This window comes from Lissotriton helveticus, chromosome 7, assembly GCF_964261635.1.
Source record: "Lissotriton helveticus chromosome 7, aLisHel1.1, whole genome shotgun sequence".
In the NCBI taxonomy this organism is placed as follows: Eukaryota; Metazoa; Chordata; class Amphibia; order Caudata; family Salamandridae; genus Lissotriton; species Lissotriton helveticus.
This window is the reverse complement of record NC_136068.1, coordinates 485,630,848-485,649,423: the sequence shown is the minus strand read 5'-3', so window position 1 is coordinate 485,649,423 and position 18,576 is coordinate 485,630,848. Positions and strand designations below refer to the sequence as shown.

General features: G+C 44.1%; 1 protein-coding gene across 2 annotated transcripts in view; it reads right to left on the bottom strand.

Moving 5' to 3' along the window:
• Window positions 1-18,576, bottom strand: part of SETD1A (SET domain containing 1A, histone lysine methyltransferase) — a 1,239,111-nt gene that overhangs the window by 823,015 nt on the left and 397,520 nt on the right. For both annotated transcript variants that reach the window (XM_078652474.1, XM_078652473.1), the window contains exon 8: window positions 2,258-3,380. In XM_078652474.1, coding sequence (XP_078508600.1) covers window positions 2,258-3,380 — 1,123 coding nt within the window. The remainder of the gene's footprint in view (window positions 1-2,257; window positions 3,381-18,576) is intronic.

The following is an 18,576-nucleotide window of genomic DNA, read 5'->3' as shown; positions in this document are numbered from 1 at the left end:
AACTAGGCCCCCAACCGAGTCCGGGGGACCCGAAGGCGCCCGGCGGGGTCAGACCGGCCAAAGATGGCATGCATCGCCTCGTAGAACGTACGAAGCTGGGTGGGGGTCGCTTTGGGTTCCGGATAAGGCGGGAAACTCTGAGTCGACTCTGCGGGTTCCGTGCCCGGAGCCGCGGCAGGGGCCCCACCAGCATACCTCATCGATCGGCCGACCGACGAGGAAACGTCGAAGAGCGACGATGCTTCTTCGACTTCTTATGCTTCAACTTACCCGACCCCAAATGCGAAGACTTCGATGATTTCGAACCGGAATGGTGGTGGCACCGTGACCGTTCCCTCGACCTCCCTCTCGACCGGGACCTCGAACAGCGTAGAGCCAACTATCGGCGTTCAAGCAGCTTTTGGGACCGCTCCCGTAAAGCCTTCGGTGCCATCGACTGACAGTCGGAGCACGACTTGGGGTCGTGGTCATGCTCCAGACAAAAAGGGGCACACGCGGTGCGGGTCCGTCAGTGACATCAGTCGGTTACAGGAACCGCAGGCCTTAAAACCGGGCATCCCTCGTGCACCTGTTCAGAGTTGGAGACTTAAAACAAGAAGTCGACAAAAGTCGAGAAAAACGTAGTCAAAAAATTACTGAGGTACCGCTCTGCCCGGATCCACGCTGCCTGGCACGAAAAAAGAAAGAACTGACGTCAGCGCGCGAAGGCGGCGTCTAAGTAGCTGCCGCGACGTCATCCCGTCGCGCAGAGGTACTGCTGTGGAACAAACTTTCTGGATCCAGTCTGACGCCTGGGGGTAATTCTACAGTAAGAAATCTATAACTAACGTGTTTCTTTCAGATGAAGTAGTCATCAACTGTGAAATTACCTTCCGTTTTTTAGTCCGCGGTAATGGCAATGGAGGCATTAAAATTGGAGAATGCCTATTTTTCCACTGTTTTTCTAGGGAAGACATATCTGTTGACTTTTTAAACACTTTTGTTGTGTTTTATCTCATGCTCTCCTGAAGAAAGCTCTTTAGCTTGTACTTGGCCCTGCTATATTTCACTTAATTGGGGTTTCTTTTTTCTTCTTTCTTCTCAAATTTCGAGAAACCAGTCTCAGATTTATCCTACTTTGAAGGGTGTTCAGATGTTTTATTCTTTTGACTCCATGTGATAAGTCTCCACTCATTGTCACTTGGCAGAAAATTCCAGTATATCTTACAATCTTTGGCCTTGTGGTCTGAGTAGAGGCATTATATGCATCTCTTTTGATGGTCAATAGAAAAAACCCTTGTTTTGCTGCATTAATCACAAGCCTTAAACAGACCCTTTGGATGTATCGATTGATGCCATTTCTCAGAGGCAATAAGGTAATGAGAATATCTAAAGTCCAAGAAAAGGCCTAAAAGGTCGCTTTGAAGAAGGGCAAAGCTCTGGAACTCTCTTCACACTCCTACGGTTGAAATCTAAGGTGTGAAGTAATCTTGGAGGGGGAGTCAAAGAGCACTCCCACCACACTGGCTGACATTTGGGCCCTTCAGAATGAGTTGGATGGCAAAAAAAATAAGTGCCCACTGCCTCTGGCTTTTACAGCTGTCAATGCCTAGTATTGCTATTTTGTGGGGAATGATCCAGGGATGTGAATCTATGAAAGATTCAATGTTGGAAAATAAAACACAACCATGAATAGTTGCGCTCAGCGCAGTGCTTTTGAGTGTTAGTTTTAGTACTTGGTTGAAGTACTGGGCAATAGCTAATGAAATTTAAATATCTGAAAGTCCCACTTTGTGTAACCTTTACACACCTTGATTCGATCTCCCAATCACATTGTCCCAGTTTCTTTCTAGAGAGAGTGAGTAGGATACGATCTGGATATCTTGGTATGAGATGTAACCTGTATGTTTAACCGTAGGGTATTTTTTGGGGTTTTTTTTAACATAAGAAGGTTTTCTGCATCCATTTTGCTTTTGGTGCTTATTCCAATAAAACAATAATCTAAACCTATTATAGTTTTCCAACGTTCAAAAAAGATATAACTTTTTTTCATCAAGCAATAACAAAATATTTAAAAAGGCGACTTTATGCAAGACTTGTATTTCTATAACTGGAGTGTTCAGATGCCGTAAAAAATTCAAATAGTCAATGTGTATGAATGTTAAGGAAGATCAAGTGATAGAAAAATGTAGCTCAGCAACCTGAGCAGGAACACAACGCAATGCAGTTAAATGACAGCAGAACAATTAATTCAATTCCCTCATAATATATTACTTACCCGGTCCTGACCATTCGTTGTCAAAAGGTCAGTATTTTGCCCTGTGACAAGGCCTACACCGACATCCTCAAAGCTGAGGGAAAGAGGTGGCGGGGGTGTGGCTGGGTTGGGCGGTTCCTTCTCTTCATCTTCAGAGTCCGAATTTAGGAAAGAGAATTTTGACCTTTGTTCTTTCAGCAGCATCTCAATTCGAGAGTCAAGGCTAGTATGGTGAGCAAATGGGACACTTTCATTGGTGTAGTCAGGTGCAGGGGAGCCTGACCGAGCAGGGGATACAGGCACTGGATTGGGGGACTGTATTCTGTCCTCCATGAGGGTTGGAAGTAGAGTAACAGGAGGAGGGGCAGATGCAACAGGGCTCAAAGACTCTTTTCTTTCCTGAGCAAAAAATTCTGAAACTGCCACATTGTTCATTAAGAAAGAATCAGATAGAGGAGCAGTAGCAGAGGACAAGGGGGGAAGTCTATAATCTTTATCCCCTGCATGCTGGTCAAAGACTTGATCCATCAAGGCAGGAATTGCTGGAGGTGGAGGAGGTGGAGCCTCGTTCACATTTGTATAGGAGGGGTAAGTATTCTGAACCACAAAACATTCACCCTGCTTGCCAAATCCATGGCTGTTCTGGAAGAGAGGGCTGTCGGAGACAGGTAGAGGAGGTGGAGGGGGAGGAGGAGGAGGCGGAGGCGGAGGTGGGTAAGCTGCTGTTGTCACAGTTGCCAGTTCGTCCCGTTGAGTGTGGTTTCTATGCCGATGGTGAAAAGCAGATTCCTCTCGGTGGTGGGACCTGTGAGCAGATAATTCCTCACGCTGGCTGTGGTAGGAGCGTCCCTCAGAATGCCGCAGGTACCTGCTGTTGCCCCCTTTGTGATGTGAGGACAAAGAAGATGTGGAGGAGACAGGTGGGACGAGAGAAAGGAGAGTGGTGGACGAGGATGAAGCAGATCCGCTGTCATACTGCTGGTTATAAGCAGGATAGTGAGGGTCACTGCTTTGAAACGGAGCAGACGTGTGAGAATACTGCAGATTGGTCCTCTGGGAATAGGAGTCTCGATAACTGTTCTCATGCCTCCTGGACTTGTAATTGGACTCCTGAGGTGGAATATTGTAACTAGGTGTACCCTGCCTGTGAAAGATAAAATATACAGAAATCAGATTTAAAAGATAATACAAAAGCAACATGCAACTTTTAACTAACTTTTGCAGTTACAAAACCAAAATATCTGCATCCAGGAGTGTCACTCATTTGGGTCAGCAGCCTTAATTCACTAAATTGGTCTAACAGGCATTTGATACAGCCAACATGGATAAATTACTAAACTCTAGCATTAATCACTTAACAATAAACCAAATGCTTGCTTGCCCAGGATCAACATCTATTTTCTTTAATTCACGAACAAAAATATACACAAGTCGAAATTTTTATCATAATAACTGGAGACGTTATTTTTATTTGTAAAAGACAGAGCACTATACCAGACTAACAAATTATTTTGTCTTTTTTTGCCCTAATACATCCTCTCTTTTTGTTGGCGAATACTAGTGCTTCAACTGAGGCCACCAATCGTTCATACTCATGCTTGCTGTACGTCTTGTTCTCCAACAAGCCAAGCTAAGGATGACAACTTAATTTTTAGGCTCCAATTTCAAAATCTTTCCCATTTATAGGGGTTTTATAAATTTCAATTTTAAATTTGTCTTTTTTTATGTGTATGTAATGTATTAATTTGCTAATAAAATTTAATTTGGTGCAAACAGTCACAGACCCCAAGTGATCTGAGGACCATAGGTTAAGAACCATTGATCTAGTATGTCAATTCAAAGAAGATCCAAATATGGTGAAGAGGTTACAGGTAGAGCCACACAACCTCCAGATAAATGGTATGTCCTGTCTGAAAGTCAGATACCTAAAAACCCTTGCTCAGCAAACCAGAAAAATGAAAGGACAAATTAAATGCCAATATGCAGACTCCACTCCATTCGCATCCACACCATCCACGCATCCTCTGCTCCAGGAGACTAGTATTCTTTTTGCAGTGTGCGGAGATCTCTCCAATGGATTATTTGTCCTTTTCTGAAACAGGATATCTGGACCGCTACATACTCCTAAACACTCGTGCCTCTGTTGAGAGACAATGGGGGAAGGTATTAGGGTCATGACCAGTTTTTCAAAGCTGACAAGCACTGTTTGTGCCAGAGAAAAACTGGCCCAAAAGTATGCAATCCAAATGTCTGAGTTTGTTAGACAAAAGTTGAGGGGTGTAGCTCTGTCATTGGATGTGCTCCCTTCTCAATGGAATTTCCAGTTTGGTGCTTAGACGCAAAAGAGTACTTGAGATTCTAGACAGTCTTCACAACTATTAAGGCCTGTGCAGGCCACCTGTAGGACTCCTTCAGAGTCACTAAACTAAACATTAAGGTGAGTCACAGGTGTAACAAATGACCAAATCTCAAGGGAGTTAACAGAAAAAAAATTACAGGTCGCTGCCTTAAGGAGAAATGTATGCCTAACCTAATAAAAAACCAGTTCAGAGATGTCTGCTTAGACATAACAAGAACTGAGACTACTTCAGAGGCCTCTAGGGCGAACACCTGCTCTACGGAGAAGCCTCCAAAAAAACGTGACCGGTTTACAATCGGGTTGAGTATGCAGAAAAGCAGCATGCAGAATGGAAGCACCATTATCATCAGCAAAAACAAATAGTTAATTTAGGTCCATACCTGTCACCATCCAGAGATACATCAGTATCGGACCAGTCTACTGATCAGTGTCTGGGTAGACAGAGTAAGGACACTGGTCAAATCATCTTTTAAAATAAAACTGACATGAGTGTTTTGTCCAGGTCTAGAAGTCTGTGGCTCTTGTATATCACGTCGATTCAGATAATCCAAAATCTGTTCTAAATACATTTCTTGGACATTGTAAAGGATAGCATATTCCCTTCCTCTCCATGAGGTGTGAGGCTTGGACCATGGATAAAATAAGCAATAAGAAATTTTCAGGGCCCTTGGTTTAATCTGATTCTCAAACCAGATCTGCTAGGAATGTCTAGAACCCACTTCAGTGTGGGTCATAGGTCCCAGGTCCCCATGAGCCTACCAACATAAGTGATACTTTTTACAATTCCACATCTGTTCTCTAACCATCTAGTCTTTCAAATTCTAACAGGAATATGGATGTGTTCTGCTATACCATTGGTCACTGTAACGTTCTCTGCTCCCCGCCCATAAATCATTTGAACTCATGCCACTATATGTATATTGAACCTTCTGGTATCATACTGAACACGTTTACATGCACTCCATTTAACATGATAATGCACTTTCTGGAGGATACTATCGCATATTCCTCAACTTTAGAACAGAAGGCGCTGCACTGCATCCAAAAGATTTAAACCGCATTGTTACGTTGCGCCGCTAATTGGTCTGTGTGGTTCCGCATTGACTATTCCGCCCCAGATGAGACTTTAGAGCTGCATGTATAAGCGGCACCCCTGCATGTTGACATTAATTTTTCTTGACTCTGTTATGTTGTGTAATGTTAAGCAATACTAATAAAGCGCACATTCAACAAAGGTTTCTCTGCTCTAAGTGAGAATTGGAAAAGGCTATAGGATTTGGAGAAGAGAAGAATGTTAACAATGATAAACTTGTTTAAATGTCATCAGATTTTTCCTGAATATCCTAAGATCGGTTTCCTGGCGCAAATGTTCCAGAAGTGAATTCCATGCAAATGGTGCTTGCACTGAAAACCGGCCATACCTTTTCTGTGGTATCTAGGTATAATGAGATAGTCGGTAGAGTATGACGGACCAGTGTGTGACAGTCTATGTACTTAACCGTACGGCTACAAAAAGAGGGGTACATTCCGTTTTAAAGCCTTAAACATTAGCCAACAAGATTTAAAATGAATTCTTTGTTTTGCCGATAGCCATTGAAGTTGCTTCAGCAGCGAGGTGACATGGACGTTTCTAGAAAGATATACATAAAACTAGAAGCCTCGTTTTCAATGACTTGTAATCTGTGGACCATGTTGTTAGTGCAGCCTAGATAGATGGAACTAGCATAATCAAGTCGGGAGAGATAAAGGCTGTTGTCATTTTGAGAGATTCCGGAGGTAGGAAATAAACTAAATTCCTAATAAATGTCAGCATGTAAATGCATTTCAAAACCACAGACCAAATATGCTTTTTCACGGAGAGGTTGAAACCTATAATAACACCAAGGCTTCTAGCACGTATGGGATAGGAACAGGATCCATTTCTAGAAACCAATAAGGATTATGTCACGTAACAGATACTCACCTATTTGTGGCATGGAGTGCTGTAGATTTACATGGTTAACATAATTCCGTCATCTAGTTTTGGGTCCAGATGTGTGCAAGTTGCATTTCTTAGAACAAGTGTTTCGGGTAAGAGGTAAAATGACTCCTCCTCTCAGAGTTAATGCACATGGGAATCAGCTTCACTTTAAGATTATTTTCCCACATGCGGGTGAGAATGAAGTAAAAGTGTCAGTAAGAAAACAAGTTACTTACCTGTAACTGTAGTTCTCCAGTAATGGAAGCTTTCATAGATTCACATACCTGAATCGTTTCCCCGTCGTCGAGACGGGAGTCTCCGGTTTATAAAAAAGCAATGGTTAGCAGTATAGCTAACTGAAACAAGCATTTGCAATGCAATAGGTCTCGCATTAGGAAAGTTTGAGCTATTGGTATTGTAAATGACTAATTTTGTATTTATGAGTTGGTTTTGAAAATAGTGAAATGAATAGCTTTGTCATTTACAATGCCAATAGTTTTAACTTTCGCAAATGTGACACCTATAGCATTTGTAATGCAATGTGTTCTATATACATGACTTAGATGTATTGATATTATAAATAACAATGTCTTAATTTTTTTAAATAATTAATGCCTAAATAAGTTATTGTAATTTATAATGGCAGTAGCTTAAACTTTTGTAAATAACTTTTGTGAAGATTATGTTCAGTGTATTTTATTGTGACGAAAATCGGAGAACAGAAGTGAAATATTAAACAAAAATTGTGACATTTGTAATAAAGCTTGAAACATTGAGAGAACCAGTTGTTGTTGAATGGTTGCACAGATTGATAGCTGAGTGATGTTGTAGTGGCGACGAGTGATGCTGTGGCGTTCAGTGATGCTGTGGTAGCGCATAGTGATGTTGTGGTGCCCCTGAGTGATGCTGTTGTGGTGCCCCTGAGTGATGCTGTGGTGATGCGATAGATAGATAGAGTGAGGGCGATAGATAGAGTGAGGGCGATAGATAGAGGGAGGGCGATAGATAGATAGAGGGAGGGCGATAGATAGATAGAGGGAGGGCGATAGATAGATAGAGGGAGGGCGATAGATAGATGGAGGGAGGGCGATAGATAGAGGGAGGGAGGGCGATAGATAGAGGGAGGGAGGGCGATAGATAGAGTGAGGACGATAGATAGAGGGAGGGCGATAGATAGAGGGAGGGCGATAGATAGAGGGAGGGCGATAGATAGAGTGAGGGCGATAGATAGAGTGAGGGCGATAGATAGAGGGAGGGCGATAGATAGAGGGAGGGCGATAGATAGAGGGAGGGCGATAGATAGAGGGAGGGCGATAGATAGAGGGAGGGCGATAGATAGAGGGAGGGCGATAGATAGAGGGAGGGCGATAGATAGATAGAGGGCGATAGATAGATAAATAGAGTGAGGGCGACAGATAGAGTGAGGGCGACAGATAGAGTGAGGGCGACAGATAGAGTGAGGGCGACAGATAGAGTGAGGGCGACAGATAGAGTGAGGGCGACAGATAGAGTGAGGGCGACAGATAGAGTGAGGGCGACAGATAGAGTGAGGGCGACAGATAGAGTGAGGGCGACAGATAGAGTGAGGGCGACAGATAGAGTGAGGGCGACAGATAGAGTGAGGGCGACAGATAGAGTGAGGGCGACAGATAGAGTGAGGGCGACAGATAGAGTGAGGGCGACAGATAGAGTGAGGGCGACAGATAGAGTGAGAGCGACAGATAGAGTGAGAGCGACAGATAGAGTGAGAGCGACAGATAGAGTGAGAGCGACAGATAGAGTGAGAGCGACAGATAGAGTGAGGGCGACAGATAGAGTGAGGGCGACAGATAGAGTGAGGGCGACAGATAGAGTGAGGGCGACAGATAGAGTGAGGGCGACAGATAGAGTGAGGGCGATAGATAGAGTGAGGGCGATAGATAGATAGAGGGCGATAGAGTGAGGGCGATAGATAGATAGATCGATAGATAGATAGAGTGAGGGAGATAGAGTGAGGGCGATAGATAGATAGATAGATAGATAGATAGATAGATAGATAGATAGATAGATAGATAGATAGATAGATAGATAGATAGATAGATAGAGTGACGAGAGAACAGATAGTAAAAAAGCAAGACTTCTGGTGACCAAACAGGAGCTTGAATGTCATATTTCTGGCTGTAGCACTTAAATTAAAATGCAGTTCGTTCAACTAAGATTACCCCTTAATAGAAGGTGAGTGCCCTGCTGTGGTGTTTTCCTGGGTTCCAAATATAATGTAAGCATGTAAAAACATTGAAGAGGCCTTCAGCGTGGCAAATACTAATTGCAAAGCATGTGGTACTCTTTCAAAAACCATATGATTAATGTGGTATTAGGTGGCCAAACTTCATCTTGCAAATTACTCTTCTTTTAGAATAGAGCAGTCTCTTTGGCACCAGAAGCCTTGCAGACCCCCCTTTGGGGAACTGAACTATAATGTAAGAGAAGCTTAAACTATTTCATGCATCACTGAGTGCGATCTCCTGTGTCCCTTCCACAACGTCTTGGGGTGTGCTGGAAGCGAACTCTGTGAATCCAACATGACAATCAACGGCCGCAATGGCTTTACAATAACCACTTATTGTGAATTACGCTGTGGCTACTAAAGAGGTTGGTAACTCCCTGCACCCATGTGTGTGTCCACCTCATAACAAGCATTGGCATAGGCAATAGGTTTTGCTTTTGTGACCTTATAATTACTTTTTTATGCAGCATAATATCCTTTGTTCAACTACGTCAACGGTTGTGTGTATAAACACTTTTACGGTCCCAAATGCGAAACCTATTGCCTATGCCAATGCTTGATGTGGTTGTGTGTGTGTTTGTGTGGGTGGTTTTGTGTGTGTGGTTGTGTGTGTGTTGTGTGTGTGGTTGTGTGTTTGTTGTGTGTGGTTGTGTGTGTGTTGTGCGTGTTTGTGTGTGTTTGTTTGTGTGGTTGTTGTTGTGTCTGTGGTTGTGTGTGTGTGAGTGTGTTTGCTCGAACTGTACCCGCCTACTAGTTTAGAATGCAGCTGGACGTAGTAATGTACTTGCTGCAGAGATGGGCAGAAGGCAGTAGGTTTATTTTGCTGTAGGGTATGCCATGTGTATTTTTTTAATTAAAAAATAACGAGCGCATTGCTATAGTGCGAACTGGTCCCGATGGCATTGAAGTGCTTTACGTGCGCACTAGTTTCTAATGCAGCTTGTTTTGTTAATTTACGTGCTGCAGAGATGTCTCCGTGTATTGTAAGAAATGTGCGATTGTACCATTTGTTCTGTGTTGAATAAAGTTTTTAACATTTATATAGTATTGGAGGCGGAGGAACCGACCAGAGGAGAAGCATTTTAACCTTTGTGCTGGAGGTTGTGAAGCATATGTGTATGAAGCTAGTTAACATGATTTAAAGTAAGTGAATGGTGTTATTGGCGAAGGTGCATGTAAATTATTATTGTAACTATGCACCTAAATGTGGTCTTATGGTACGTGAGAAGGTTTGTTTTAAACGTTTGAGTTTATTACCAAAATGAATGAAGGTAGTAATAGGGGTATACCCTAAGATGTTTTTTGTCGGATTTGTGCTTGTGGTACGGGAATGCTTTTTGTGCATGAAAAAGGTCACCCTGATTACAGGTAAGTTTAGAAGTAGTGTTATAAAAGGCTTTGCGGCGTAGTTGTAGTTATTTAAAGTGCCTTACTTTGTGTAATAGGTATTGCAGGCTGGGGAAGTAAGAATGAAACAGAGAGAGCCAGACCCAGGTGGCAGTGTGAGGCATGGGAAAACACTGCTTGGATGAATGAGTGACTGTTAAACTCAAGCATCAATGTGAGATATAGCAAAGCTGGGACAGGATAAATAAGTGACTGTGTGTGTGTCAATGCAGTATTTGTGGTGACTAATGGTGCCGAATTAGTCGAGGATGGTGCTAACTGGGACGACGTTGTTGCGATGTATACAGCTGTAGTGGGGATGATTGATGAAGAATGAATGAGTGACTGCTAGACCCAGGTAGCAATGTGAGGCATGGCAAAGAACGGTCAGGGTGAATAAATAACAGCCAGACCCAGGCGTTAGTGTGAAGGATATCAAACCACAGCCCTACACATAGGAATAGACTATGACCAGGCGGTCCCCAACTATAAGCCTACAGTAAGACATGCATTTCTTACTTCTTAATGTGTAATCCCCCTTATGTAACATACTAAGTTCTATTGTAAAGCTCTCTGACACCATTGGACAAAATTTCTTTTTATAGACAACATCATTAAGTAAAGTTAAAAAATGGGCCTTACTACCAATACGCAGGAAGTAGGTGGCACCTCCTACTGCTAAAAGTCTTATAGGTTGATGTTTTTTTTTTTTTTTACAGATTATAGCTGTACATAAAGAGCTGTTTTTTACAAATGATAAACAGACACCGTGAGGTGCTGGCTCCTGACCACAAACAGACAGCAATAGCTGTGTCTATTACACCAGAGACAGACAGGGTGAAATGCTTCTCATAAACCAAAACCAGACAGCAAGGGGTGTCTCCTATAGACCAGAGACAGGGTGCGAGAAGCTCCAAAGCAGTGTAAGATTAGAGTGATTTTCATGTAATAAAATTTCGAAACATAAAATTAAATTAGAAAAAAACTAAGGTAGTACAGTGTGTATTCTTTGAAAAGTACATGTGTTTGCTGTATCCAGTCAAATTGGTTATTTTATTAATTTTTTTTTAGTGTTAGCGGAGCAAGGTAAATTAAGGCTGATGTCTGTGGCTAGCTTTTCCTCTCTTGTTTTCTTTACTTGCAACACAATATATTTCCGAACAATTCATCAACCGGGATGGCTCTGTCTAGATTGCCCCTGTGGCGCCGGCAGTCTGTGTCCAGCAGAAAGGAAAGTGCTAAAGAAGCAGGATGCACCGGCTGTTTCTGCAAATGAGGTGTCACTGAAAGAGGATGACTCGGGCGGCCTTGTGGCACAGTGGCTCCTGTTGTCTGTTCTAATGCTTACAGTTGCTAATTATTAAGCATTGTAGCCGTTGAACTAAAACAGTGACACCGAAAAGTGCATTAAAAGAGTTTAAAACATTATTATTGTTCCAAAATCAAGATCAAGCACACAGTTGCTTTAATCATAAAGACATATTTTTTGTATTAAAAACTGTCAGAGTAATATTCATTTTACTGCAAAGGAACATGCAAGGTTTTTAAGTGCTCTAATGATGCCATCGTGTGTGAGGACGCAAAGTAAATGTGCGCAGTGGACGGGTGGAAGTGTTTTTGTTGTGTGTGAGGAGGATCGAAGTAAGGATGAAGGAGTAAGAGCAATTAATTGTTCCACCATGCACTTTTTTGGATGTGTGTTAAAATAAAAAGGCTTTTATTTCTTATGATCTTTGTGCCATGTTATTTCTATGTGCACAAATTTGCACACAACAGTAAATGCGACATAATTGTGTGCTTATTTAAAGCTGTGTTAGGGGTAAGAGGGCTAACATGGCGGCCAAGCTGAGGGGTGAGCATAGTTATCGGTAGTTTTAGTATGAGGTTATTTTTTTTTCAAAAAATACGCTTAAGCACACAGTTGCTTTAACATTAAATACATATTGTATATATTAACAAGGGAGAAAGAATGGGAGAGTGCAAGGGAGAAAGGAAGGCAGAGATCGTGGGAGAAGAAAAGCAGAGTGCATGAGAAACTTGGGGCACAGTGCACAGAAAAGAATGTAAGGAAGACTAGGAGAAAGTAATCAAACGTTATCACATAAAGCAAAGAGCGTATGTGAAAAAAGAAGGCAGCTTATGTGACAAAAGGGAAGGCAAAGAATGGCAGTAACGAAGACGGCATGTGGGAGGAAACGAAGGAGAACATAGGAGAAAAAGCAGAGAGTGCCAAAAAATGAAAGAAAAGTACAGAGCTTAGCAGAATGGAAAACAGAGAGCACGGAAAAATGAAAGTGAATTAAGAATGTGGGAAAGAAAAAGCAGAGAGCTGTGAGAGAAAGGAAAGCAGGTAAATAAATAAAGGCTCACAAGAGTGAGGCCAGCAAGTTTGGGAGCGCATTCCCTTGAAGACTGATGGGGGGGTGGGGGGGGGGGGTTACTTTCTGATGCCGAGGCTCAGGCAAATGGTGGTGTGCGAGCGGCTTCCTTTCAAGTCTTATGGGGGGGTTGAGGGAGCAAATGGCGAACGCGCGCCCGGCGCACATGCACTGGCCATAATCCGCATTCCAAAGCCCTCTTGGTAGGATTTTCTGGTGCCCCTCTATATCTCTCGCATAGCGATTGCTTACGCAATAGCTAGGCGAGACCTAAAAGGCCTTGGGCCCCTTCCCCTTTTGCAACCCATAACCTTTGTTATGTAAATAAAAAAGGACCAAACTTTTCCCTTAGCCAATCAGAGCCACTCACCCTCTAGAAGAACCTTCTGCCCCTCAGATTTTCGAGCACTTGTGCTGTAATACACTTTGTGCCAAATCCGAGGTGAGCCTCTCAGGGTAGGAGGGTAGGCGTATGTGAATCTATGAAAGCTTTCAATACTGGAGAACTACAGTTACAGGTAAGTAACTTGTTTTCTTACTCCAGTATTGGAGCTTTCATAGATTCACATACCTGAATCAGAATAGCGAGCAGTACATTATAGCACATTTTGTTTTTTGTCATCTGCTTTTCACAAATAGGCAACACATGATACTTGCACATAGTAGTAACTGTATCAAAATACACAGACATATCGCCCATAAATGACATATCCAATATCATACAACAATAACATTTGCTTTTCTTACGAACCAAAGGATGGAGGGATGAGAAAGGAGGCTCACAGTTATTGGAAAAGGTTCCTCCGCAACGCTTGTCCCACTGCTACGTCGCTTCCTGCATGTGCATCCAGGCAGTAATGCCTGGTGAAGGTACGCGTACTCCTCCAGGTAGTTGCTCTGAAGATGTCCTGAATAGAGACGCCTGAAAATAGAGCAGTAGAGGTTGATACCGCTCTTGTGGAATGTGCACGAACACGTGCTGGTAATGGCTTCCCCGCCGCCTGATGACAGAATTGAATGGCATTTGAGATACATCATGCAATTCCCAGTTTTGATAAAGGGAAACCTTTCCTGTGGGCACTAAAAACCATAAACAATTGTGTAGATTTTCTGAAAGGTCTTGTCCTTTGCAAATAAAATTTCAGGCAACGCTGGACATCCAGAGTGTGGAGAGTCCTCTCCGCCGCCGTAGATGGTTGAGGAAAGAATTGTTTCAGGATTAATGGCTCATTTAAATGGAAATCCGTTGGTACTTTTGGAATAAACTTTGGATTCATTCTGAGCACCAATTTGTCTACCGTGATTTGTAGAAAAGGTTCTTGCGTCGTAAGGGCTTGGATTTCTCCCACCCTTCTGGCTGATGTTAGAGCTATTAATAGAGCCACCTTCCAGAATAGGAATTTTAGATCAGTTTTGTGAATTGGCTCAAATAGTGGTTTCATCAGTTGTGATAAGACAATGTTCAATTGCCATAGAGGCGGTGGAGGCCTAATGGGTGGATAAACTCGAAACAACCCCTTCATGAATTGCTTCACAATTCTTTCCGACCACAGAGATGGACCTGCTGAGTTTCTCCTGTATCTTGAAATGCCGCCAAATGCACTTTAATTGAGGCATGGGCTAATCCAGACTTTGCCAGCATTAGTAAATATGGGATGATTTGATGCGCCTCCGCTCGCAGAGGATGCAATTCGTTCTCCTGACACCAGAGGCAGAATCTTTTCCATTTCATCCTGTATGTCTTATTAGTGCTTTCAGCTCTTGCCTTTGCCAGGATTTCTCTGCATTCTGCCAGAATGTTTAAGCTATGAAATTCTCCGTAGTCAGGAGCCAGGCCGCTAATTGCAGTGATGACGGGTCTGGATGCCGCACTTGTCCCTTCTCCATAGTCAACAGTGCTGGTATTGGCTGTAGACCTATTTGCTCGGTCTCTGACAAAAGGAACAGCTCTGTGAACCAATACTGCCTGGGCCACCAAGGGGCTATTAGTATCATCCTGCACGGTTCCTTTTTCATCTTCGTGAGACCTCGTGGCAGGAGGGGAATTGTCGGAAAGGCGTAGGCAAAGACGCCTGACCATGCCATGGAAAACGCATTCCCCAATGATCCCCTGTGGTGACGTCAGCTTGCAAAGAACTGGCATTTCTTGTTCTGGCTGTGGCAAACAGATCCACCATTGGCATCCCCCACTTGGCAAAGATGGTCCTCAGCATGTCCTGATCTAGCTCCCACTCGTGACAGGTCATTTTTTGCCTGCTGAGGGTGCCTGCTGTCGTGTTTTGATCTCCTGGAAGATGTATGGCCGTCAGAGTCACTTCGTGATCTATCGCCCATTTCCAAATTTTTTGAGCTTCCTTTGACATAGAGAGAGATCATGTGCCCCCCTGTTTATGTAGTGCATTGCCGCTGTGTTGTCTGTTCGGACTAGCACTGATCTCCCTTCTATTCTTGGCAGGAAGGCCAACAATGACAATCCTATTGTCCTTAATTCCAATAGGTTTATGTAAAGGTGTTGCTCTTGTTTGTTCCATCGGCCGCGGACTTGTAACTCCTGTACTACTGCTCCCCATCCTTCGAGAGAAGCGTCCGTGGTAACTACTAACAGAGCTGGCTCAGTCAGGAAGGACAGACCCACCGAGATATTGTTCCTGCAAGTCCACCACTTTACCGCCTGCAACATTGGTTACGTGACTTTGATCTTGTCCTCGAAGGATCCCTTTGCCTGGCACCACTGAAGGTCTAACTCTTCTTGTAACGGCTGCATTATCAAACGACATAGGGGAATGCGTGGTATGCATGAAGACATTGTCCCCAGAAGCGATTTGTATCTTCGGACTGAAAGAGACCTTCTTCTGATGAATTCTTTGGCTAGAGACACTAGTCCCAATTGCCTCTCTGTGGATGGAAATGCCTTGTTTTGTGATGTATCTAGGATAGCACCTAGAAACTTGATTGTCCTGGATGGCTGCAGAGATGATTTTTCCACATTTAAGGTCAGGCCCAGATCCGCAAACAGCTCCATGCAAGCCGAAGTCGAAGCGTGAGCCGCCTCCTGCGATGGTGCCTTTACCAACCAGTCGTCTAGGTATGGGAATATTTGGTGTTTTTGTCTTCTGAGATAGGCTGCCACCGGCGCCAGACATTTTGTAAATATTCTTGGTTCAGATTTGAGGCCGAATGGCAGCACTTTGAATTGGTAATGGTCTTTGGACACTGTAAAACGAGGAACTTTCTGTGGGACGGATGGATGGGGATATGAAAATATGCATCCTGTAAATCTAGGGAGGTCATCTGATCTCCTGTGTTTAAGAGCAGCAGAATATCTTGGAGGGTCACCATTCTGAATGACTGTTTCTTGAGATAGGCATTTAGGGACCGTAGGTCCAAGATCGGACGCCACCTGAGAGCATCTTTTCTGATCAAGAAGAATCTGGAATAAAATCCTCGTCCTCTTTGGTAGTTCGGCACCAGTTCTATTGCTCCCTTTCGGAGCATTGCCCGAATCTATCGACGCATCTGAGACAGGTGTTTTACTTTTTGATATGTGGGTGGCGTGGGAGGAGGGAAGTGGAGGAATTCCAGAGTATGTCCGAATTCTATTATGTGGTGGACCCATCTGTCCGATGTTATTTTCTGCCACTGTTGTAAATAATAAGTTACTCTTCCACCCAGGGGAACATTTGACAGGGTAGGAGGATAAGTACCCGGAACTTGTAGGTTGTCATTGTCTTTTATTATTATCCTTCCCAGAACGACCTCCTCGCCCTCTGGGCGTGGACTTAGAGTAGCCCCCAGAATGCTTCTGGCCATATTGCTGCCGGTAGGACTGCAAAGAGGAAGAATATGATGTGTATCTTCCTTGCTGGTAGCCACCTCTATATGAAGGTTGTCCTCTTCCACGGGCACCTCGAAAGGGCACCTTCCTGTACTGTACTGTAACATACCCAAGGCTTTCGCAGTATCAGTGTCCTTCTTAATACTTTGAATGGTCTCATCCACTAGACGTCCAAACAGATCTTCCCCATCAAAAGGCAGGCCCAAAATCTTATTTTGGACCTCCGGTCTAAAGGCGGCAGCCCTCAGCCAACCCTGGCGCCTTAAAACTGCTGCTCCTCCTAGGGAACGAAAGGCTGTGGTAGCTATGTCAATAGCACAATCAATAACTTCAGCTGAAGTTCTCTCCCCTTCCTGCAGAACTTTCTTCGCCTCCTGCTTGCTGTCTTATGGAAGGAGGTCGACATATGGTGCTATATCGCACCACATCTGTCTGTCATATCTGCCCAGGATGGCAAGGGCATTAGCTGCTCTGACCAGAAAAACTGACATCGCAGAGAATCGTTTACCTGCGTTGTCTAAACGCCGTCCCTCTCTATCCGGAGGTGCAGAAATAGGTGCTGAAGGTTTTTTTTACTTCTGTTGCACTGCTTGCGAAATGATAAGAGTCCAGTTTAGGATGGCCTATTAAACACGCCGGAGCGTCCGCCGGCGCCTTATATTTTTTATTCAGCCTCGCTAGTACCGGTGTAACCGTCGCTGGAGTCGTCATCACTTGTACCCCTTCCTTCCATACGTGGTCAATGATTGGTATGGACCTGATTGACTTTTGATAGGGCTCTTTAAAGTCATAAAGAAAACATTCTGCTTGAGTTGTTTTCATTGGCAGCTGAAATCTCTTTGCAGCTCTCTCCATTAAGTTGTGGAATCCACCAATATCCACTGGTGGAGAATCCGCTGGTACTTGGGTGGGTGATGGTGGAGAGGGAATTAGAAAGTCATTCCATTCTCTGTGGGGCTCCATTAGCTCCCCTTCTTCACGGTCATCATCATCTGTGGTCACAGGATCCTGCTGCTGTTGCACTTGAGGTGTCTGCGGAGTAGTGTCTAGTAGGCGTTCCCTACTGCGGACTGGAGTGGCTGGAATAGAACGAGGACGTGAAGGTGGAAAGTCCTGAGGGAGCCATGATGAAGGAAACCTCTTCTTATAATCCGCCAACATGAATTGTAAATCCATCATCATTGAAGATGGCATTGCGACCATCTCTTCCTGAGGCTCTTGTTGGTAGCGATGGTGTGAGGCTGTGGTATTCCTCATACCCCTCTTCATTGTCATCTTCTTGACATTTTACGTGGAGTTCAGATGGGCTTCTGGCATACCCGAAGGGTCCATCTTCCTCCTCCTCCTCATCCGAATCTTCCTCCTCCAAAAGGTGCGACAGGACCAGAGGAGTAATCTTGCTCGGGGAAGTCACTGCTGGTGTGATTTTCTTCTTTTCTGGCGTTTGTCTCAACGACGAGCCCATCGACGAGATCGTCGTCGATACTACCGTCGACGAAGCTGTTGTCGTCGTCGTCAGTGCTCTAGAACCATTCCTCGCCGACGACATAGTAACCATCATCGACGTTCCCGTCGACGACCCCGCTGTCATCACCGTCGCCGACGATCCCGTCGTCGACATCACCGTGGTCATCACCACCGTCGTCGATGTTACCGGCGAAGACGCTGCTGCCGTTGACGCTCCTGTCGACTCTCCCGCTGAAGCTGACTGTAAAACAATCAATGGTAGCTTCTGTAACTCCGTGGTCGTCGCCGCAGACGATGACTTCTTCGTCGACGGCCTCATCGACTATGCCGATTATTTCACATTCTCCTCAGGAATACTAGAGGATGGCTTTTTGAATGATGCTGGAGCCAAAGGTGGTGTCTTTGAAGGCTCAGAAGAGGCTCTTTTGGATTCTTTTTCTCTCAAAGTGTGTCCTTTGCTCTCCTTTGGTTTTGGTTGAGGAGATTTGGAAGAACTACGCCCTGAAAACCCTTGAGTAGTCTTTTTTAGGGCCTTCTCAGGACGGTCCCCTGAGGAATGAGTCTGAGGAGATCTTGATCTTTTCTGAGATCTCCTTGACGAAGAGGAGGATTCCTGGTCACTATCATTAGAGACCACCTCCTTTCTGGCCTTGATCTTCTGAAGCCAAATTAAAAGGCGTCCCTCGCGA